General features: G+C 47.6%; 1 protein-coding gene across 9 annotated transcripts in view; it reads right to left on the reverse strand.

The window, feature by feature from the left end:
* Nucleotides 1–12,394: 12,394 nt before the first annotated feature.
* Nucleotides 12,395–22,617, reverse strand: part of KCNK10 (potassium two pore domain channel subfamily K member 10) — a 138,106-nt gene continuing 127,883 nt past the window's right edge. For all 9 annotated transcript variants that reach the window (XM_082736316.1, XM_082736315.1, XM_082736317.1 and 6 more), the window contains 2 exons: nt 20,570–20,712; nt 12,395–18,424 (listed from right to left, as the gene is read on the reverse strand). In XM_082736316.1, coding sequence (XP_082592442.1) covers nt 17,804–18,424; nt 20,570–20,712 — 764 coding nt within the window. In that variant the 3' untranslated portion in view covers nt 12,395–17,803. The remainder of the gene's footprint in view (nt 18,425–20,569; nt 20,713–22,617) is intronic.

Consider the following 22,617-nt stretch of genomic DNA (forward strand, 5'->3'; position numbering starts at 1 on the left):
GTCAAGACTCAAACCTAGACCAGCTTTCTCCAAAGTCATTGTCCCTAAGGCATGAGAGAAATAGAAAAAGGATCCTGGAGAGAAGAGAAATGGCAAGGTAGAGAGAAGGGAAGATGAGGTCTGACAAGCTTCTGAATATGAAAATGAATAGGAAAAAAAATCGCAAAATCTAATAATAAGCTCAAAAGCTTGCTGGAATATTGCCCCATGTCTTCCCATTACCCAATGTCCCTTTCTCCATACAACCCAATAGTCACCTGGATTCATAGTACTTCCCTTCCCGCTGCTGTTGTTTTTTGTTTTTTGTTTTTTAATGAACGTGTTAAATCTCGTTTGTGGCCTTTTGTTATTTTATTAAATCTTGAAGGAAATCTAAATAGGGAATGGAGATTCTTTCTGCCTCCATCTAGTGACGTTTGACTGTCCTCTTTCTACACCTTCCCTCCCCAATCACTTACAGTGAGGCGGGAATTTTGTATACCGCACTGTTGCTTAAGGTCTTGGCACTCTGGGCATTCAACACTCACAACAGATAGTTCCTAGGATCTTGAATATATTTTCCTGAAGCTTAGTCTTGGTCACTACCTTTCACCTTCCTCATTGACTTTTAAAAATCTTAACCATTTCTATCATTTGATTGGGCTCTTGTAGGAGAAGGTGGGGGGAGACGAAGCAAGAAATCCAAATATTTATTTCCTTTGCTTTTTTTCTAAACTTACTGCAATTTCCTGTCAGCCAAGAGAGCAATCTCTTTCTCTTTTGCTTAGCTTTGGAAATGGATTGTGAAAACCCGCAAGAATGACATTGGACAGCTCACGGATGGCTTGAGGGTGTGTGTGGTAGGTGTGTGTGCACAGATTATGGTGGGATGAGAGCATCGTCTCTGAGGGAAGGACCATTGAAAACCACCTCTCCTGCAAGGTTATCTTCTCCTCGGGCGATTGAAAACTAAGGATCCAGGTACGATCTTCAAATAATATAGTGAGAAGGGAAAAGGATTCTGATGAATTAACATCCCAATCACAGTGTTAGTCCAATTACTTAAAAGCCAACTTCTAAATTTAGCTTCAGTTTGCTGTTCAGTAAACACCTCTGCAGTACAAAAGTAGATCGAAAAATATTAACTTAAAGAACACCAGGGTTGGTCTTCTTGTTTTTCTTTTTGCCTGATAGATACATGCAACTAGACCTCAAGATTTTGATGATATACCATGATCCTTGTATCTCTCCAGTCCCTGTTCAGCCACAAATTGGCTAGGAAATCCACACTTGTGCTGGTCCTCAAAGTAGCTTTCTCCTCAAGCTTGTATTAGAGAAAGGTTTCCCTATTCCTCTTGGAAAACCTCTGGCCCCAAGTCTATGTGAAATTCATACTGAAGAATGGAGCAAACCCCATAAAAACCGTATGTAGACAGAGGTGAAATAACAGACATTGGAAACATTGATCTTAACCTTGAGATTTAAGGTGGCTTCAGACTCACAGGGAGAGAAACCAGTGCTGCATCTCTGAAGGGAGGCAAGTGTTAAGAGGAACAGGCCAAAAGACAGTTTAACTGAATGGAACCTTCATGAAGTCCTCAAATCTGGGGGGAGGAGACTTTGGGCCTCAGACTTTGATTGCTTTCACATTCCAATGAACGCATGACTCTTCTTTCATAATCAGTTTTCATTTCTGTTCATCTCCCAGTTGATTATAAGTCCCTTCATTTATCTCAGTGCCCGAGCCAAGACTGGTACATAGTAAGCAGCCAGTGAATATAGGGGGAAGGGCAGGGAAGGGAAGGGAAGGGAAGGGTAGGGTGGAGGGAAGGGGGGGGTGAAGAGGGATAGAGGGAGGGAGAGAGGGAGACGGAGTGGGGGAGAGGGAAAAACAACTAGTAAAACCTACTTACGGGCGCCTGGGTGGCTCAGTGGGTTAAGCCGCTGCCTTCAGCTCAGGTCATGATCTCAGGGTCCTGAGATCGAGTCCCACGTCGGGCTCTCTGCTCGGCAGGGAGCCTGCTTCCCTTCCTCTCTCTCTGCCTGCCTCTCCGTCTACTTGTGATTTCTCTCTGTCAAATAAATAAATAAAATCTTTAAAAAAAAAAAAAACCTACTTACAGTCACAAATGAAACTATTTTAAAGGAGCAGAAGACTTATCTCACGTAGGCACCTGAAAGATCCAGAAAATTTGGTGAGATTTCTGTAAAATTCGGTCGACTCCACTCAATGGAGAAGAGGTTCAAAATGTCCCTAGTGGCCAAGACAACAAGAGAAATCCTGAGAATGTGCTCTATTCTTTATTCCCTTAAGCACCAGAGCCAGAAATTAGCATAAAGCCTGGCAAACAGGTGTTCCCTAAAAACATCTTGAATGAAAGTGAAGCTCATCTCTAAGGCCCTTTCCACCTCTGACAGTATGGGACTCTGCCTTTTAGGATGTGCTGTGGCTGGCAAATCCCTACCACCCCTCATTCTTGGGCCTGGCAAAATAGACAAAGATAAAATGGTAAGTCGGAGGATAGAAATAGAAAGTGAAAACTCGACCTCGACAGGGAGCCTCACTGTTCAGCCCCCCAGCTTCCTGCATTGCTAGCCAAACCGGTGTTTTCTCCAAGAAAGACCATTCTGCTGATTGATAAAAGCAGACCTTGTGTTGAGAGAACACTTACCTATTTGATCGATGGTCTACACCACAAAACTCTGATCCACATTTCCCCCATACTGGAGCCTGCCATAACCTCACTCTATGAAGAGGAGGGCTAGTTCCCAACTTGAGAGCTGTTTGTACTCTGCACTGCTTCTCTTGTTACCAACAACGAAGCTCAGCCTGGTCGACCTCATCCAGCGATGCTCTGTGCCTTAACGAGAAGGCAACGTAGACCATAGTAGGAAGAATTACTGATGAGTTTTTGCCTGCATTGATTAGTAAGCAGTTGATAAAGAAGGAAAGGAGACAGGGAAGGGCTACGTGGAAAGGGAACTGGGAGAAAGGGAGGCAGGGAGAGTGGACGGTGAGGAAGGGGAGGAGGGAGGGGGTGGAGGGAGGGAGGAAGGGCATAAATGCAGATACAAATGTAAAGAACCAAAAAGGACAAAAGCTTCTGTCTCAAGTCCACAGTTTAAAAAAAAAAAAAAATGTGTTGAATTCACTACTGAGACAGAAGAAAACCGTGAATCAAAGTTCTAAAATGATTTGGTTCAAGTCTCGCAGCCGCTGCTTCCTAGCTGGGTGGAGAAGTCCCTTCAACCAGATGCTCAGATGTGTGAGCGCTTGCTTTTCCTGCCTGGAAGGACTGGAAGCACCTGCTGCACCCATGGTGCTCTTCCTTCTCCTGGGTTTGTGTTCCTAGACAGAGTTGTAACCGAACATGCCTCTTGGGCCTCGCCCTTCCTCACAAACCCTCAGTGCTCCCCCACAGCCTGGAGGATAAAGTCCAAGGTCCTCAACATGGTATTTGAGGCCACCCTGGGCCTGGCTCCTCCACACCCCTATTTTGGCCTTTCCATTCTAACAGCACCCCCGTTGCTCATCCCAACTCGTGCATTTCTGCGCTTTTGCTCGCCATTCTGCTCCGCTTGGAACCGTCACCTACACCCCTCCCAAGGCCAACTGCCACGCAGGCCTCTTCCTGAAGCCTTCCATGACCCCTACCTGCTCATCCTCATGGCTACGTGGCAGCTGGGAGACCCCTACCCTGGGCATACCTCTGTCATTGCACTGGCCACATTCTGTGACATTTGTCAGTTTCGTTGATTTCCCATGATAGTGGGTCCTCTGGGCAGATCCATCATTGAATTCCCCACCTTTGAGCACCACACCCAACACAAGGTAGGCCTTCGATAGATGTCTCTTGGGTGAAGGGGATGACAGAATGATCATCTCCTCTACACTTGAAACCCAGATGTCCTTTAGAAGATGGAAAACCCAAGTTTGAAGACACTCTTGTTAATCCCTCCCTCTGACCCCTTGGTAGGGGCATATTTTGTGCCTGTTTCTCCTCGTGCGTTCTCCTGTTTCTGTCTTATTCCCCTTTGTCACTTTAGTCGCCCTCCAGCTCCTGTATGCTGGAAGCCTGGCCATACAAGAAAGTGTCAACTACCAGAGATGGGTCCAAGTCAGTTGAGGGCCTCAGGAGGCAGGGTGATATCCCAGAAATCTGTTCTTAAGGACTCAGAATATGTTGGGAGACAATGATTCTGTTTCAAGAAAACCAAGGAAAGCCTGACGTACAAGTGCGGGCTCCACATCAGGAATGTTGTATTGCCTTCTGGACCCATCCCCACTTACGGTGGAGATGTGCAAGGAGCAGCTAGATGGCCATCTCTCAGGATTAATGTAGAGAGAATGTAGGCTCTGCATGGAAGGTTGGAATAAGTGACTTCAACATTCTCTAGCTCCCTATTGGTAGCTCTCCATCTTTGCATACGGTTTGCAGAAGCTGCAGTGAGTCTGACTGGGGCTGTGATTCACACCCACCGTCTCATCCCCTCCCCTTCCTTCCCCTTAGAGGTTACTGGGAAGGCTCTAGGTCCACACATGCCTTCTCTCTGTCCTGGGGAAGAGCGGGCATCCTCCTCCTCTGGGTTCTTGCAAGGTCCAGCCTATGAAAAGGAAATGAAAATTGGAGTTGCCAAGAAAGACAGTTACCATAATGTTAATATATGTTAACTATGTTAAAGAATAAACATACCCACCCTGGGCCCAGCCGATATATATACATGTGTGTGTACATACATATATATGAACATAGGTGAGCCCCCCACCCCCAGTTACTCAAGGCAGTGTGGACAGCGGCAGGCTTGATGGCAATGTTTTTAGTGCCTTTGGTCCCAGCACCTCCCAGGACATTCTCTTGGACACACATAATTAAGCGCCAGCCCCAGGACTTATCTGGCAACTTCCACGGCCTGCCTGCCCATTCGAATATTGGCAGCAGTCCAGAGCGCTCACACAGCGCAGCAGCTGAGGAGAAATAAGGAGTACTGTGTAAAAGTCATTTGGGGGTGGGGGGGAGGGCCAGTGCGGGGGCTCTCGGGATGATGTGAGAAACTCCAGGGGCAGGGGCTTCCCAGGCCAGTGCAGGTAGCGCCCGAGAAATAGTGCTTTGGGGCTCTAACTGCAATTCTCACCCTCTGAGTGGCTGGGATTTCCCTGCAGAGTTTTGTCGCCTTCAGAACAACCGGCCTAAGAGGACTCCTGATAAAGAGTTTGGGACTAAAGAGAAATGAAAATCTGGGCACACGAAAGCATCCGCATAAGTGGGGATGGCAGCGGAAGCCTGCACCCGTGATGCAGGGCTCTGGGTGGGTTGTCCCATTGGCTGGCAGTGTAGAGAGGAGCCTGCTGCAGTGACTGACCAGGAAGGTCTTCCTGACCCACGTGGGCCCAGGAAGTGAGGCCCTCAAGTCTGCTCTGCAGCCGGGGTAGGGGGGAAGGGGGTGTGGGGCAGGTGCCATGTGCTGCAAGGCGATGGGATTCAAAGTCACTGCCTGTCACAGCCCTGCCTGAAGAGGGGAACAGGCTCTGCTTGCGTCGGGGGTCCCGTCCCGTATCTTGCCCATTTCTGTATTACCTCCACCATATCTTCTCAGACCCCAAAAAGCTTATGGGATGGACCTTTTAAAAAAGAAACAAAAACAAACAACAAAACTGTAGACTTGTGCAGAGCAGAGAAACTGACCTTCGAAGCAATACTATTAATATCACCCACTCCCGAATATTCCCCACACTGGCCTTCCTGGCCTCCTAAAGCCGGAAGGAAGCGAGCTCTTTCACTTGGTTTCGAAGTGTCAAGAGGTGTTTTTGAATAGAATATCCTGTAAGTCTTAAAAGGGTCCATAGGAAACACGGGAAGTGGGTAGATATCACAGCAAGGCCTACAGCCCACCCCTACCCCCCCCAAAAATTCAGGAGAATCGTCTCTCAGAAGACAAGTCACCTGGCACCTGGGAGACTAATCACCCACGTTGAGCTAACAGACTCCGCAGGCTGGAGAACCGGAAGGAGGGGGACGTGGGAGAACGACACCCCCCCCCCCGCCCAGTCTCTCTCTCCAGGAGCCACATCTGGTGAAGAGAAACTATCCAGCATGAGGAGAGCAGGTGTGGCTTAGGGGAAGTTTTCCAAACATCCCTGTAAGAATGAAGCCCACCCACGACCCTCCAACTGACCCCTGTTCTTAGCTGCTTCCAAGAGGATGGGACTCAGGAAACAAGAGAGGGAGACAGAAAAAGAGGAAGGTGAAGACACTACCTTGTCTTTTCCATTGGGCCCTGGTACCTAACCTAGCTGGCCTAACAGGTTTCCTAATAGGTAGGGAACTTTCTGACTTGCTCTAGTGATATTACTGACGTCCGTAACCTGAACTCTGACTCACCTTCTCACCTGAACTAGATGGGGCCGTTGATATTCAGGTACAGTCGTTAAAAGGCATCACTGTTGCTTGAGCTGGCTCCTAGTGCTTGAGCTGAGACATGGGGGACAGGCAAGCTTTGCAGGGGCTTTCCACAGCAGTTGACTCCTTGTCCCCTAGCCGAGGGGGAGGAAGAGTCCCTGATCCCCGGGAGTCAGTACCCTGTCCTTAAGAAACTCCTCCAAGTGACTCTGGAGAGAGATGAGGTACCCTGGCCCATCTGGAGCCCCAGCTCCCTCCTCTGTGACATGGTCTTCATGTTCGGCTTAAGACGTTTCTAGACTGGGAAGCGCCAATGAGAAGAACGAGGGATCTGTGGCTGAGCACGTGTTTATTTCCCTTCCCGGCCCCCGTCACCCCCTGGCGCCTGGGGTATGACCTTGGGCGCGACCTTGGGTGCCTCTCTAAAGTTGTCTGTCACCTTGGGAGCCCACCCTAGCAAACAGGACTTGAGCTTTCGTCGTGGTAAACAAGGGAGGCGGGCCAGCCGAAATTTTTATGGGTCTGACAGGCCAGGAACTATTGAAAGGCTCTTCGGTTTCTTTGAGAATTAGAACCCAAATAAAAGGAAAACAAATCTGAAAGGGGGAAACATACACTCTGAAGAAAAGGACTTGTCAGATTCTGAGTTGTGTAGTTTTTTCCACTGAATCAATGATATTCTTCCCTATAAACAACAGCGTAGAAGAGGATAGGAATATTTAATATTAAATATTGAGTACATAATTATTTAGCGAATTAATAATAAAATCATTAACTCTGTGTGTGTGTACCCAGCACATAGCTAAGAGCTTAGTATGTGGTAGCCCTGGAGTATTCTAGCCTTTTTTTTTTTTTTTTTTTTTATCTTCTTTCGTAAAAGGTCACCTCTTGCTTTGTTCTAATGGTCTTTGGGACAATTTCTGGGTCTCTTGTCAGAGAAAAGTCCCAGAATCCTGAACTGAAAGATCCAGAAAATGGCGGGGGGTGATGGGGGGAACATCACTGCCAAGCACTGAACGTTGCTTTTGTTTAATGAGGATTCCCATCGTACACCTTCATGCTCCCTTCATCTGCGGATTTTCTACGATAAACTTCCCCCCAGGAAGGAACATGGCACAGAACACCTGCTTGGCGAGTTCATTAGAGTGCCCAGTGTTTCTAGATGTTTTCCTCCCCTTCGACCGGTGGGAGCTGTTTGGGCCGAGGTCCGGCACCTGGCTTATTGCTGGGGCTTGGCGACTAGTTTAGGGCTGTGAACCCCTCCGCCCAGATGCTGTCTTGAGGTGAAGCCCCACGGCCGGAGTCAAGTGCGCCCTGCACACCTTTACGGCTGCCGAGGGATGCCATGAGCCATCCTGAGCATTTGGCGGGGGCTCAGGAAACCCCGTCCTCTGTCCCAGCAAGCCTTTTCTTCCTCTAGGAGAGCACAGCACAGGGGCAGCCAAAGAGATCCGGGGGGGCGGGGGGACAGTCTCCCAGAGCCAGCCCATCTCTCCCCATGCACCTCTGCCCCCTTCCTCCTAGAAGACCCTTCCGAGTCCCTTCAGCTCGGGTCCCTTCAGGGTCTTCTATGACCTCAGGCCACCTCTTCTTGCTTTAGAATGTTGCTGAGATCATTTTTCCGAAAGCTCACTCCTGCTCAGGGCTGGCCCTCCCCAAAGCTAAAGGCTACCTGTAGCCTCCTGACAAGCCTCTGTGCCTCAGACAAGGTGGGGTAATCTAGGTGGGGGCCCCCTTATCTCCTATACTCATCGTCCAGTAGTTTGGGCTTACCTGTCCCGACCCTGCACCAGACACATTGAATATTGTCCCTGTGGGATCCTCGCCCTGGCAGGGAAGGAGGACCTCTGCCCCCACCTGCCCGTGGACGCTCGGCCGCCCTATGCTCTGGGGAGATCCTCTTGCCTTTTAGCTTCTGGAAGACATTTTTGCCTGGAACCCCTATCTTTTCTCCTTTGCCAGTTCTCATTATTCTGTCTCCATCTCCCAAGGATTCAGACTTTTGAGGAAATAAAAAAGCCAGGGAAATTCTTGGCTATTTCTGCTTCTTCCCAGTCACATCCTTGTCTTGCTTGAATTGGGGCAGGGTGGACAGCCAGGCGTGGGCGGGTCTGGAGTCCAGTCCTGTCAGCTGCTTTGGCCATGAGTCTGACTGGATCTCTCTCTGCCCCCATGAGGTTCCCCCTCTTCTGCCTCCAGCCTTCCCTCCCTCCCTCAGGCAAGTAAATTCTGCTGGGCCCCACCTTCCCACGGCTGAAGGGGGAAGGATATAAAAAGTAGTTCAGCTGAGGGGTGTTCCTAGTCTCTAGTTTTAGGAAACCACCTCCCCTCCCTTCCTCAAAAAGAGATTGTCCAGTCTAAGGCCTGCTCAGATAGATACAAAATATTTCCAGAATAGGAGTCTTCCTGCCTAAGCAACCAGATGATATAGGTCCAGACCAAGAAGAATTCTTTAGGACAGAAACAAAGTTCAGGTATGCAAGACATGGTGAAGCTCTTTAATTTTCTGTCAGTCAACCTCATTTCCCATTCAAGGGGTGCAGGAAGGAACCTGGGGCCCCGTACCTCTCCCCCCACCCCATCCCACCCATGCCCCTGGCCTTTCTGGCGGGGCTGGCCCAGGGCTTCTCTGTTGAGGCTTATCCTGCTGTCTGTCCTTTCTCTTCAGGGGACTGCCCAGAGGTCTTCCTCTTCGGGGGACCCAGACTCTGTCCTCAACCTAGGGCAATCTCCTCTGACTCAGGGAAGACGCTTTCCCACCAGGTGCTCCAAGCTGCTGTGCTTTCTGTCCACTGAAATCCTCCTGTGGGCCTTGCTGTTGAATCAAATAGGCAGGAATCGTCTTGGCAATTGTATTCCTCCCTTGGGGAAATGAAGCCAGAGCCCAGCTCCTGCTTGACGGGAGACGGGAGGGAGGGAAAACAGAAAAGGAAGAGAAGCAACTGCAGAGCTCGTGTGCTTGAGTCCCGTGGCTATCAGAAGGAGTTACGATTCCTGTTGTAACGGGTGCCTGACAGAGCTTATCTTCTGTTCATCTTTTAAGTTTGGCTTAGAGTTTGTGAATGATTTGTCATCGTAAAGCTTTCCCACCCTAAGAGAAAATGTCCTGTGACAAAGTAATCCCAAGCGAGGATTGGTTTGTGGTATCCTCAGACTAAAGGGTCTGTCTGAAATGTTATCACAAAGAACTATGCTTGGGAGCCAGCCACGCACCTCTGCCCCCTAACCAGGCCTCCTCTACCTCCCTGGAGGTGCCGCCTCTTACAGAAAACCTGCTTTGACCGCTGCGGTGCGCGCTGACATGCGCGCTCTCTGGATTCCTAGCCGCCTTGTGCTTTTGAACCAAATCACATGCCATCCTATTATTTCTCTTCCCCTAACCCTGTGGGCCAGATTTTGAAACCCAGAACACATGGCAGCAGGCCGCCTGAGCCCACGGGAGATCCGTGAGGGCTGGGACTATGGCTTTGCCAGCACCTGACATTCTCCTAGGACCTCACACCGTGTAAGCTCCAGAAATGTTTGTAAATGGATGGATGGATAGATGGATGCAATCTGCAATCTTCACCAATTACCGTCCCGATTAGCTATTTCTCCCCTTTTTTCTCCTCAACCATAATTCAATGGAAAAAATTGTTTTGGATTCATATTCATTCATGGAGCAAGGGGACACCTTATTACTTTTCTTCGTTTTATGGAATCAGACAGCTAAAGAACAATGTTTCTTTAAGGCATAAATTAATGCTCTGCAAATTATGTTAGCATTGTGTGTATTTCTGTTTCTTAATATTTGCAATGAATGTTGATTCCAGAACAGTGACTTTCTCCAAGGCTCTTCATTACAAAACAAATTTATATCTTATGAGGTCTTACCATTGTTCTTTGCCTCAGGTATTTACAAATCACTCAAAAGAGCCATTGAAGTGCAGGCAGTTTATAGATAGCACAGATTACTCTACTAGAATATATTTTAGGGTTGTTACGTTCCAAGGGAGAAAAAAATCCTTATTTATCTTAAATGATTCCACATAATAATTAATGACCTTTAAAATTCATTTAATAGACATAACTCTTCCAAAGAGGTTATGTGAAACATTTATAACATTTATATATATATATATATATATATATATATATATATATATATATATATATTTATATATATATATAAGCTTTAGATTCTTACAACATTTTAAAATTTATTTCTAAGAACCAGCCATTTAAAAATTTGAAATATTTCCTACAGAGGTAATGGATGGATGTTGACTCATAAGTCACCACCTCAAATTCACACAGCCAGGTTTTACCCTAGCATTTCAACCCTGGAATAGTTTTGTGTTAAGGGTGTTTACACCACTCTGGTTCCTGTGATTGATGTGAGGCCAGAGAAGTGACCAGGTAAAAGTTGTCTTTGAAGTCAGTATTGTGTATCCAGAACTCTTCCAAGATACTTTCCATTTGTCTGGACTGCTACCCTGTGCCCTAGGCTCCCCTCTCACACTGAATCCATCTAACCTCCCCTCAAGTTTATCACAGCTTTGGGCTCTCTTCTTCTGTTCCTACAGTCCACAGAAGCCCTTTATTCAAACCATGGTTTTGGACTTGCTCTTTACCCAACGAATGTCTCCTGAGCGCCTACCAAGTTCTGTGCACTGTGCCAGACCCATGAAAACAATAAGGGAATGAGATGTCCCTCTAGGAGCTCTGGATGTGGGGGAAATGGGTCAGTTATGACAATGGAGTGAACTTTCTCACCAAGGGATCATTAGAAGGCCATCAGTTCCAGTCCTGGAGGGGCAGAGAGGCATCTAGAAAATTGATTCCCATAGCATGACAGCCTCATGAAACTGAGTGCCTGTGAGAGGCCTCTGGGATTCTTATGGCTAACGGGAGAGGAATTTGAAGGGGCTGGATCCTCACAAAGCAGGAGGGTAGGCCCAGAGAAATACTGTATCTGAGTACTTTGGCCTTCTCTAAGAAACACACGTCTATTTACAAGAATTCTGGAGAATTCTTTAAGGTTCGACAAAATGTATCATATTACCTTGCCTCCATCCTCTGAGTAACTAATTCTACTCCCTTCTAAATGCTATGCCTTCGTGAAGGAATGAGAGTTTAAAAGGCGAACAATGTCTTAGTATTGTTCTGGAAATAGTTCCAACCTCATGATCCCAGGAAAGAATCATAAAGACCTGCAAGGGTCACTGGACCCTATTTTGAAAACTATTAACCTTGAGTATAGTCTTAAAGTAGAGTCTAGAATGCACCTGGGTTAATAGGGAAGAAACTCTGTGATAAAGAGAGCTGCTTTGGGCACAGGAGCCAAGAATGTCAGCACATTTGTCATATATTCGCCATATATTTGCCATCCCCACGAAGCATAATCCTTTATTTCCCAGATTCGCAGTCAAACTGCATCTGTAGTAATAAGAAGGGTTTTAAAGCAAAAATTCCATCACCAAACATAAAAAGAACTCTCCTTCAGAGTAGTCACCTTTAGAGTCTAGTTATGTTCAAGAGCTATCACTGCAAAATTTGGAGTTCTTCATACAAAACAGCTCAAACTCATTACTCTGTAAGTAAACTGGGTTTCGACCAAGATGATACCTCAGGAGTGGGATAAATTGCTTATTGTTGGCTCCAAATGACTTCTAAGTCTTGAAAAGATTAAATCTGCCTTAAAGGATGAAAATGGGACTATCAATACGTCTATTAAAATTACCAATAATTTGAGTGTCTCTGTTGTATGGAGCACAGGGCTCAGCACTGGAAATGGAAATGAAAGGCCAAATTCCTGCCCTGAGGAGTTTATAATCTGCATCAAACACACAGCGGGCTCCTCCACCTGCAAGACAACGGGTCTCCATGGGCTCTGGCCTCTTGCTGATGCACTTGTATACAAGTGGGTTTTCAGCCAGGCAAGAAGCCTGTCCCCAAAAGCGAGAGTAGCTCCCCACCCAGCCACTGTGAACCATGCTTGGCCCCACAAAAGAAAGGAAAACAGGAGAGACATTGGGTCAGATCTTCCAGAAGGTCTTTGTTGCAACTTTCTGCATCATTGAAAAAAAAAGTTACATCGTCATCAAATAAAGACAATAGCAGCAGAGCTCACTGAAACGTTACAAGCAAATTTGCTCTTGTACTTTTCCTAAGAACATTACGAAATTCCCTCCTCCCCCCGCACCCCACATTATTTTCTGTAAAATGCCTTTTTTTTTTTTAAGCACCATGAAATCCTACAGAGAGAAAAACAGGTAAAACACCTCCACACGTGGGTTTATCGTCGTCACTGGGGTCCCTGCCTGGGAGTCTGGGAAGGGGAAGAGGCTGGAGGCTGGCATGTGGGTTGGTTTGCATAACGCTTCTAGGCACCACTGTACCTTCTTCGAAGCTTCAATCTCGGTGCCCTGATGGCAAAAGTGAGGTTTTTCCAATCACCCTCCCTAACACCAGTCTGCCATATCAATGGAGCGGAGTCCTCTCAAGGATGGTTTTGTTTTGTTCTGTTTTTAATGCACAAGGAACTATTTGAGATTTTTCACTTAAAAAACGATAACAGAAGGTAGATTTCAAATCTCTTAGGCACCTGTGAAAATGATAATCACTTTCTGTAAAATCAAAGACACTTGTTAGTTCTCCTCAGTGCCACCGTGCCAATGTCATGTGACCTAGGGACCGCCATGGGAGGAGTGAGGTTTGCATGGATGGCTGCTGGTTCATCACACCAGGACAGCCAGGGTTTTATTTCTAGCCACATCATCAACATGCTATTCCAAAGTTTCCATAAGTAGAATTAACAGGATCTGCAATGCAAAAGTCACCTTTGTTTCAGAGAGTTTCCCATTTTTTATTTTTTAAGGCCGTTGCTCTCGAGCTCTTACTCTACCCATGAAAGCTCCCTCTGCTGACACAGCCGCGGTCTTTGCACACAGTTGCATCGTAACAGAAATAATAAACCTCCGCTTGAAACCTGAGCAGGATGCAGAAAGCAGAGGACCGGAAAAGCCAAGCCAGTTTTTCCACATTTCTTTAGAGAGTCTCTGCACATTTGTGTGTTTTCCTGTGCCTTTCCCATGGTTTGGAAACCATGGTATACATTGGATGGTCTACAATCTTACCCAATCTGATGAGAATATAAATCTGCCCCACCCAAATTCTGGTCACATTCTCACTAATCCCCCAAACCCAAGCACACAAATAAATAAGCAGCATTGACTCAGCCAGGAAATGACATCCTCTCAGGGGGAGGTAAGGGAGTAGTTTGCTAACATCTAGCACAACTAGGACTTTCAACATCGAATGGTCCCATTATACCCCAAAGCAGCCATTTCCAGCGTGTGTGTGTGTGTGGGTGGCAGGTATCTGTCTATATTATATGAATTCATGAAGTAATCAAAGGGAACTTCTATCACAATTGACTGCAAATAGCAACAGCTTTGAAGTTCTTTAAACAATCTTAACACCATGCAAAAAATGCCCGCGTAGCCTGAGTCCTCCCGGTGACAGGATACTATAAAGGAAGTATATAGAGTGAGCCTACACAGGGCACGATTCTAATTCAGACACCAGGCTCCCAAATACATCTGATCTCCATCAATTACCCAGAAAACAAATCCCAAAGGGCATGAGACTCTTAGCCTAAAATAAGGTGGCCCGTGTGTCAGTATACACAAACACGGCTAATACCGTTCTTAATGAATTTAACAAACTCGTAGACCAGGGGAGGTTTGGTCAGAGAACTGCAGAATTAAAGAGGCCTTGATGATTATCTATGTTGAATTCCCTTGATGTCCTGACGAGGTAACAGAGAAGCACGAGGACAGAGGTGTCCACGCTCACAGGCTGGGACAGGGAAACACAGACAAAGAGTCCCAGTGGCCTCACCTACAGGCCAGGGACATCCCTACCCGCGCACACATTAGGGCCCTCCCCTGACGGTGGTAAGTTTCTAGAATTCACTATTGAGTTAGGACTGGGTATGGAGCTACCATCTCCAAATGATCCCCCCACTGTCCCCAGCAAACCTCCAGATCTGTTAGGGAAGAAACAATTAGGACCCAATTACCAGGTGAGGCAAAAGACACCACCCACTGAAGACATGGAAGATACTGAACACGTGCTCTTCCCATGTGCAAAAATCAAGGCGCTGAAGCCAGCTTTACGGCGGCATAGGGAGCGCGGGTTGGAGGGGCAGGGAGGCGCTGATGAGTGTTTAGAATCTGCAGCAGCTTCAGTACGTGCTATTTGCTATGTGCTGTTCGGTCCCATCTTCAAAGGGTACCACTCACACAACTTCATCACGACTCGCCTCCCCCAAATCTTAGCCTGTACACACTAAGAGGAGTCCAAGCTCTTACTCCCTCTCAGCTTCTCAGACTTTGGAGGGTATGTTCTAGTTTGCCCAATACTGCCCATATTTAATGGCTCACTCTCCATAGAGGGAGGGCTCTTCTTGGATTTCATTCCCCAGGGCTTGAGACCCCACTGTATTCAGGGAACAGGTTGTACTGGGTTTTTTCCCACTCTCAGCCGAGGGCTGTTTTTGAGCCCTCTGTATTACTGTGATTTGACCCCTTTGGGGAAGCATCTACGCACACACCAACACCTGTTCCATTTGGTAGAATGTGCAGCTTCGTGCTTTGAATTGTTTTATTCCTGCTATAAGCGGAGTTCCTGCAAGGTAAGCAAGTAAAGTGCAAAAGAGTGCTTTCAAAGGGCATTTTTTTAACAATACAGAAAGGGCACCACAAAACCCAAACCAACATAATGTATAAGTATCTGTAAGGGTAACGCTTTAGGTCATGATTACACAAAGACCTTGTACGCTCTTAGTAATAGAGATCTCCCCACCTCCGTACACCCTGCCCATGAAACTAGAAAGACACACAAACACACACATACACATACACACACATACACACAAGAGCGCATGACGTGGACATTACAGCAAAGTCAAAAGCAGACTTTGGTCAGACAGCCTTTGAAGACGAGCTCTACCACCTTCTTGCTGTGTGCCGTTGGGTAAGTTACTCAGCTTCCCTGAGCCTCCGTGCCCTCATCTGTGTAATGGGTTTGCAAACACTTCCCATAGAGTGTTGCTATGAGGTTTCAGTCAGCTAACGCCCATAAAGTGCCTAATCTAGTGCCTGGCCCATGGAAACCACTGGATAAATGACAAGGAAGCCTCTTGGCCAGATTTGTCTGTAGTGTCTAGAGTTTTCAACACACTGCTACAGAGAAGTACAGGGCAGAAACGCAAATGCATGAGATAGATGGATGGATAGTTTAATCAGGAAGCTTTTAACTTATCAGAGAAATAGAGAACGTCCCAAGAGATCTACCAATCAAAAAACACATTTTGTCAGGCTGGAAGGGCTCTCACAGTGAGAGCCAGCGCCCACACCTGCGCAAAGGTCGTTTCCATGTCTATTAACATGTGGACACAGGATGTCACCAGTAAGCCACAGCTTCAGCCCGGTGGAGGCATCCTTGGACAGGAAGGGCCTCGTGAAAGCTGATTCTTATTTGGCTCCTTCCCAAAAGCAATGCCAGAACTTTAACTAGAGCCTAGAAGTTGGGGGAGGGGCCGGCGGGGCTACATGTGCTCCAGGCGAGGGAGAGCTGTGCAATTTTGGGAAGTGGGCGGGAAGAGGTCTGCCCTGGTACCAGTGGTCAAGGATGTGGTGGGTATCATTTTCCCCAGAAGTCAGAAGTCTCCCCTAATCCTGTGGTCTTTTGATCAATCCCCTCCCTGTGTTAGTCATGTGAACTCCCCAAGAGGTGGCGCTGAGATTGGGGAGCCCATCACCAGCAACTTTCTGGGGGTTACCAGGTCCAAATGCTTAAGAACATGGGCCAAACAGCGAAGTCTGAACCACCCATGGTCAGCCCAGTTACACGAGGGGCTCAGGCACACACAGGATGGTGAGGCCTAGCACAATTTGCCCTTTCTGATTTCAAAAAATCCATTTAAAATGTTTTCAAAACCTATGACTGGCCCCTCCCCCACTCTCCTTCCCAGGGCCATTGTAACCTCACGGAACAATCGCGTGGCTATTGTTTGCATTGAAACCATTAATCACCCTGGTGTTCCAACTTTAGTGAACAGCAGGTGCGAGACAAAGAAACAAGTAAGGAAAAGAAGTGATGCCTTCAAAATAAGGAACACCCAAACATAAACGTGGAATGTTGTAAATACTTCTTTTAAGCATTAGTTTTAAAATGGCATTAATGGCACTTAAGCTGCAAGCAATTAAAACAATTCAATTTTCTTGTACAAGAGTTGGTTGGGGGATTCTTTCTTTTGTTTGGAGATAGCAAGATTGGACCTCGTCACTATGTCTACCTTAAGACACCCAAAGGGACAAAAAGCCCTGAGATGGAATGATGCCGTGGTCCTCCTTGGTATGTCTCAGACATGCAGGATGTCTATTTTTATAAAAATTTAGGATCAGCTAGACAGAACAGCAAGCCACTGGCATCATGCAAGGCAATTGTTTTGGTTTTTTTTCCCCCCCCTCTTATCAAAACAAGTTACAACCAAAGTTCCACTAGAAAAGTGAAATGGACATTTCAAAACCAGTTTATTTTCACCATTGCACCCACTGAGGAAAATGCATGATTTTTGCCCATTAACCATGCAGCGAATGAGGTTGAGTTTTCGCCAAAGCTTGCAAGTTCATTCTTCATTCGTCTTGAGACAAAATTCAATAGGCTTCTGTCCTTGGTTAAGGTGGTATCCACAGTGTGATGCATTTGTGATTTTTTTTCTTTTGTAATGAGGAAAGCAATTGCACCATTTAATACGTGTGCTCTGATCTATTTCTCACAAATTCCACATGCTCCCGGGTCCCACAGACATTCACTTGGAGCTCGGAAAGACTAGCTGTGCGCTGAGGCTGTGTATCAAAACTCAAGCTCAGAGCAACATGCCACAATGTCACCTCAAACCCTCATTACAGGTACTAGTTCAGCCCCCATTTGGTCCCCTGCTGTGTGTGTGCATATCTCTAACGGTAGGTTCAGGAAACAAGGCTCCGTGTAAAAGCCACACGTGTTCCTTTCAGAAGGCTGGTCTGAGGAATAGCTGCCCTTTCTCCACGCCAGGTCCGGGCGGCGCCGCTCAGGGGAGCACAGCACCGTCCCATACCCGCCCTTAACTTCCGTGGCCACGACCTCCTGCGTGTGCAAACACTCCTGGCGTGTCCTGCGGCCCCTGACGGAAGTGTGGTCCTGTGTTCTTGGATTCCTTTTGGCAGAGCGATCTTTCTCCGTCATTTATGGCACAGTGAAATATATTCTTCAATGCTATGTAATTTCGGACTACCGAGAAGTCTGTTTTAAGGCACGTGTCTCAGGGTGAATATAAAACAAAAACAAAACCAAAAGAAACCACAACGCTTGGTCAAGTCCAAGGTCCTCAGCATTTAGTTTCTGTCTTCAAGTAATGCGTTGTTCTCGAGTTCCCTGTCTTTGGTGTCCGTGGGGACCATTCCGTTCTCCACGCCCGCCTGCTGCTGGATGCACTCAGTCAGCATGGCCGTGCTGGAGTGGTCCGAGTTGCACATCTTCTCCGTCTCCTCCTCCTTCTTCTCTTCGTCCAGGGAGTAATTCCGGAAGGTCTTGTAGATTTTGTGAACGTCCTCGGGCAAGGTCTTTTTGAGGTCCTTGTTTTTCCTCTTGGTGAGCCTGGAGGTGGATCCGAACTTGTTGATGATGTTGTCCTCAGAGGCTCCCTGCCCGTGTTTGTTCAGCTGCTCGGAGCCCTTGAGACGCAGGTTGTTGGGCCGGTTGTTGATGCTCTCCTGGGACGAGGCCTTGAAGCGGCCCGTGTCCAGGGCGGCGAAGACGGAGCGCTTCTCCGGGGACAGCATGTCCAGCGAGTGGGCCCTCTGGTCCAGGCCCAGGCGCCGGCGCTCCATGCTGCGGATGGTGGCCGCCCGCTGCAGCTTGTCGTGGATCTCCACGCTGAGCCGCCGCCGCGTCTCCCGGAACTCGGCCGTCACGTTGGCCTTCCACTCGGCCGCGTGGGCCTTGATTTCACCAACCTGGCCAGGAAACAGAAGAGCAACTAAGGAAGCCGTCCCCACCTCGGTCCCCCACCACTCCCAGCACCCACCGCCCTTGGAGGAGGCCGGGAGGTAGGGGGAGAACAGGCCCGGATGGCGATGTTGCCTCGGCCCTAAAGACCCAGCTCAAATTGGCGCCCGGCTCCTGTGGCTCAGGGAGCACACCTGCTAGAGGACCTGGCAGGAGCCTGAGATGCGGAGGTGGTGACCGATCGGGAGGACGGCATTCTGCGGGAGAGACCGCTATCTGGATGGAGTTGGCCAGGCCTGGGTTCCCGAAATGCGTCCACCCTTTTTTTTTTAGCTGTACGGCCTCCTTCCTCCGACATAACTGGGGTAATCATGTCTAGCTCACAGAGTTCTTAATGTTACATGAGACAGGGACACGCACCTGGGCACAAAGCACAGGTGCAGCCGGTCCTTGGCCTGTCTCTGTTGCTGCAATGCTTCTGTCTGGGTAGGGTGACCAACCGGTCCCAGTTAGACTGGGACTGTCCTGGTTGTCGAACAGGAGTTCCTTGTCCTAGGTACCCCTGCAGTCCTGGGCAAACTGGGAGTGTTACTCACCCTGAATCTGGGCCACACTATGGTTGAGTGCTACCTGGCTTACGCTGCCTTAAGAAGACCCTCCGGGGCACCTGGGAACAAACCTCTCTAGTTCTGTTCTGCAGAAGCCCACAGACCACGGTGTTCTGCTTCCTCAGAACACAGGAGGATTGATATCTGATTTCTCGGCTCTCCTTCAGCACTTCCAACAGCACCAGTGCCATGCTTTTCTCTACACACGAGGAACTCACAAGTCTGCGTTTTTGCATTGAGGAAAGTCGATATTTGCATGGTTACCTTCTCTTTCACTACAGCTGACTTTCAGCCGGTCAGTTAGCCATCTGGGGAATCCGACTGAGGATGGCATTGATGGCATTGCATTGCCAGTGTTTCCGGGAGCCGGGAAAATTAACACTGGGGACCCGGCAATGAGATGGGAACATTTCCCATTCGGCAGTTTTGTCCTGGGGCTGTCTGTACAGAATGTCTGTCTGCCTAGAAGTGAGTAGGAGGCTTCACTCCTTTCAGGCGCCTCCCCCTCTTTTTGTTTCTTTTTTCTTTTTAATCTCCCTTCCACTCGTTAGCTCCTTTTTTCTTCTCTTGCCCTCCTTTCCAGTTCTTTTCCTCTGTTTCTAGAAGAACTACATGGACTTTTTTTTTTTTTTTTTAAATCACAACATCTACCTTCCCCTCTTCTCCCTTTTCTTGGCTTTGTGTAGGTTTTCACGCATATTTACCCAAGGGAGTAAAGGTTGCATGTCCTTGGACATAGGGGTCGATGTAGTTTTTGTAGATCTGACAACCAGGAGGGGGTGATGGTGAAAAGGGACCCCTTGTGTTGGCTTCTCCACAGCTGGTCACTGTTGGGAGGACTTCAGTCTCAGAGAATCAGGAAGGAGTCCTAGTATTCTACTGAATTTCCATATAGACCCCAAGACCTGAAGGACAGGCCCATCCTTCTCAAGCTTTTTATAGACATCCTAAGCCTCTCCCACATGTCTGCACACCTCCCTCAACTATGGTCTACCCCTGCTGACCACTGCTATTTTTTTCTTTTTCCCTTTTTCATTTTCCTAAAAAGTCATTCTGGGGCACCTGGGGGTGCGAAGGGGGTGGCTCAGTTAAATGTCCCACTCTTGGTTTTGGCTCAGGTCACAGTCTCAGGGTCCTGGGATCCAGCCCTGCGTTGGGCTCCATACTCTGTGGGGAGTCCGCTTGAGATGTTCTCTCTTTCTGCCCCTCCCCCTCATGCTCACATACTCACTCTCTCTCTCTCTGTCCCTCTAAAAAAAACACTTTTTTTTAAATTTAAATAATAAAAAAAAAAAGTCGTTGTGTACTAGTCCTTCCAGGATCCATGGGCTGGTGAGTCATCAGATGTTCTCACCTGCCAGAAAAGGATCCAGAAATAACTGCCATCCCACTGAACTTGGCTTTCAGGAAATGATTCCAAAAGAGGAAGCCATAGGGGCCCTCCCTGTATTAAGAAACCCTCCAGCCCATAAAATAGAGACAGGTATTCTTGACAGGAGCTCATCTGAGCTCAGAAACATTTATAGAATTTGGAAGGGGTCCTACCTCTTCTTTTGTCTTTTTGGATAGAACCCGTAGCCAATCTCCGATCATACTGAGGACAGCTGCAAAGTAGGCAAGGCCAACCAGGATCCAAAACCACACCAGGGGCTTGTACCACTCCCGGTAATTGATGCCAGCATTTCCCCCTGAAAATAAAACATCACTTTAACCAGGGTCTAGCATTTGGTCTTTGCAGAACAAACCTATTCTGGCCCACGTAGCGGAGACGTCATCCCATCTCCAGCTGACACTCAGCTGTTAGAGGCATTAGAAGGAAGGGAGAGCAAGGAAAAGATGCACCCCTTCCTAAAGGAGTCTGGCTTTGGCTCAGCTTCTCTGATTTTTGACCACTAACCGTTACACCCACAACAATGACCACTAACCAAATACCCATAATGTCCGTGGCCAACTTGGTCCAGCTCTTCTCAACCCCGGCTTGACCGTGAATGACGTCAGCTAGAGGACAAATACAGCAGGCCTAGCTGTCCAGAGTCTTCCCAAACTTCTTTAAATGCAATAAAAATAAAAGATCAGTAATCCCCAACGTCTTGGACTTCTTGGCACCACTTCCTTCCTAATGCATGCATTTCCTAAGAGCGGAGTGGATGTGTGGAAGTAAAATTGGACTTAATGGCATTCCTGAGACTTTGATCCAGTGGTAGTGATTTAACGCTAACTAAGGGATGGTGTTTACATGATGCTAATCCGAAAGGTCAATTAGGCTCAATAATTAGAATCACCATGCTAGAACTAAAAGGCCAGCTAGTCCAACTCCCTCTATTTTATACATAGGGATTACAGTAGAAATCCATCAAATCAAATTGGCCAGCTGCCCGATTGCATTGACCGGCTGTCCCGCTGAAAGGTCCAGTCATTTATTGCAAATAATTAGCCTATTTATTCTAGCCCTCCTACAGGCGCTTCCAAAGGTACCGATGCAAAGCAGCCTCCAAGCCCAGCCCCCTCTCCTAAGGAAGGGAGGACGTAACCGATGTCAGCCTGGCTTTCACCGTGTGTGACACTATTGCTCACTGAGGCAGGCCCACGGTCATTTCCAAGACAACCGACATTAGCAATGTGTGGGTAATTAGGGGGTTCGGTAATGAGTGATTACTAGTCTTTCCCACTGGGTAGTGGTTATAACCTTTTCTAGAACCACTGAATCCACACTGAGCTTTTACGGTATCAGTAATACCTCCCAAAGGCAGCTGGGCAAGCTCTGCGGCCTGTGCCTGTGGTTCCTCTCCGTGCAGCCTACAATGTTTCGAGGCCATTGCCATTTCTTAAAATTAGAATTCCAAACATTACCAACGGGCTGTGTGGCCAGACCTCTTTGGTCTAGTTTAGCTGCCCTTTTTTTTTTTTTTTTTCCCTCTTAGGTAACTCTCCCCCGCAGCTTCCTCAAGGATTCTACCAGAGTTCCTGCCGCAGTAAGTGGTTTTTGTGGTTCATTCCGTCGGACTTGGGGCGAAAAGGAAATATTTACTTAGCAAGTCACCACCACCCAACAAGGCTTGTCACTAGGGGGCGCTAGCGAACAACACAACAAACACCCTTTGGCGTCTTGAAGGACTCGTCTGGAATTCAGAGCTCTGTGTGGGCTCTCAGGGTTTCAAAATCCTGTGATGTTAGGCTGTCCTAACGTGAGCCGGCTACAAAATAAACCATCACTTTATCCTGCATGGTGATCAATGTTCCAGTTACATTTCTAGAAGGGTTGATGCCATGTCCAATCACAGCAATCATCGGCTCTCGTTAACGTACCTTTTTAAAGGATCAGGTATCCTTCCCCATTGCCCTGAGAGTATAGCCCAAAAGGTTGTGACAAACTTCCAGCCTTTTAAGGCATGCATTCTTAGACCAATCTACGTAAGCTCCGGAAACCCGAGCTTCCAAGGGCCTGGTCTAATTGCAGTCAGCAATGTGGATTATAAGAGATACCTGTCCATGGAGACCTCAGGACAAAAAAAAAAAAAATCGGGCTCTGTAATAAGGGAATTAAAATGGGGCCAGGCCTGTGACTATGGAGGTCACGTCCTTGCTAGGTAAGT

Source organism: Mustela nivalis (genome assembly GCF_964662115.1).
Source record: "Mustela nivalis genome assembly, chromosome: 6".
NCBI lineage: Eukaryota > Metazoa > Chordata > Mammalia > Carnivora > Mustelidae > Mustela > Mustela nivalis.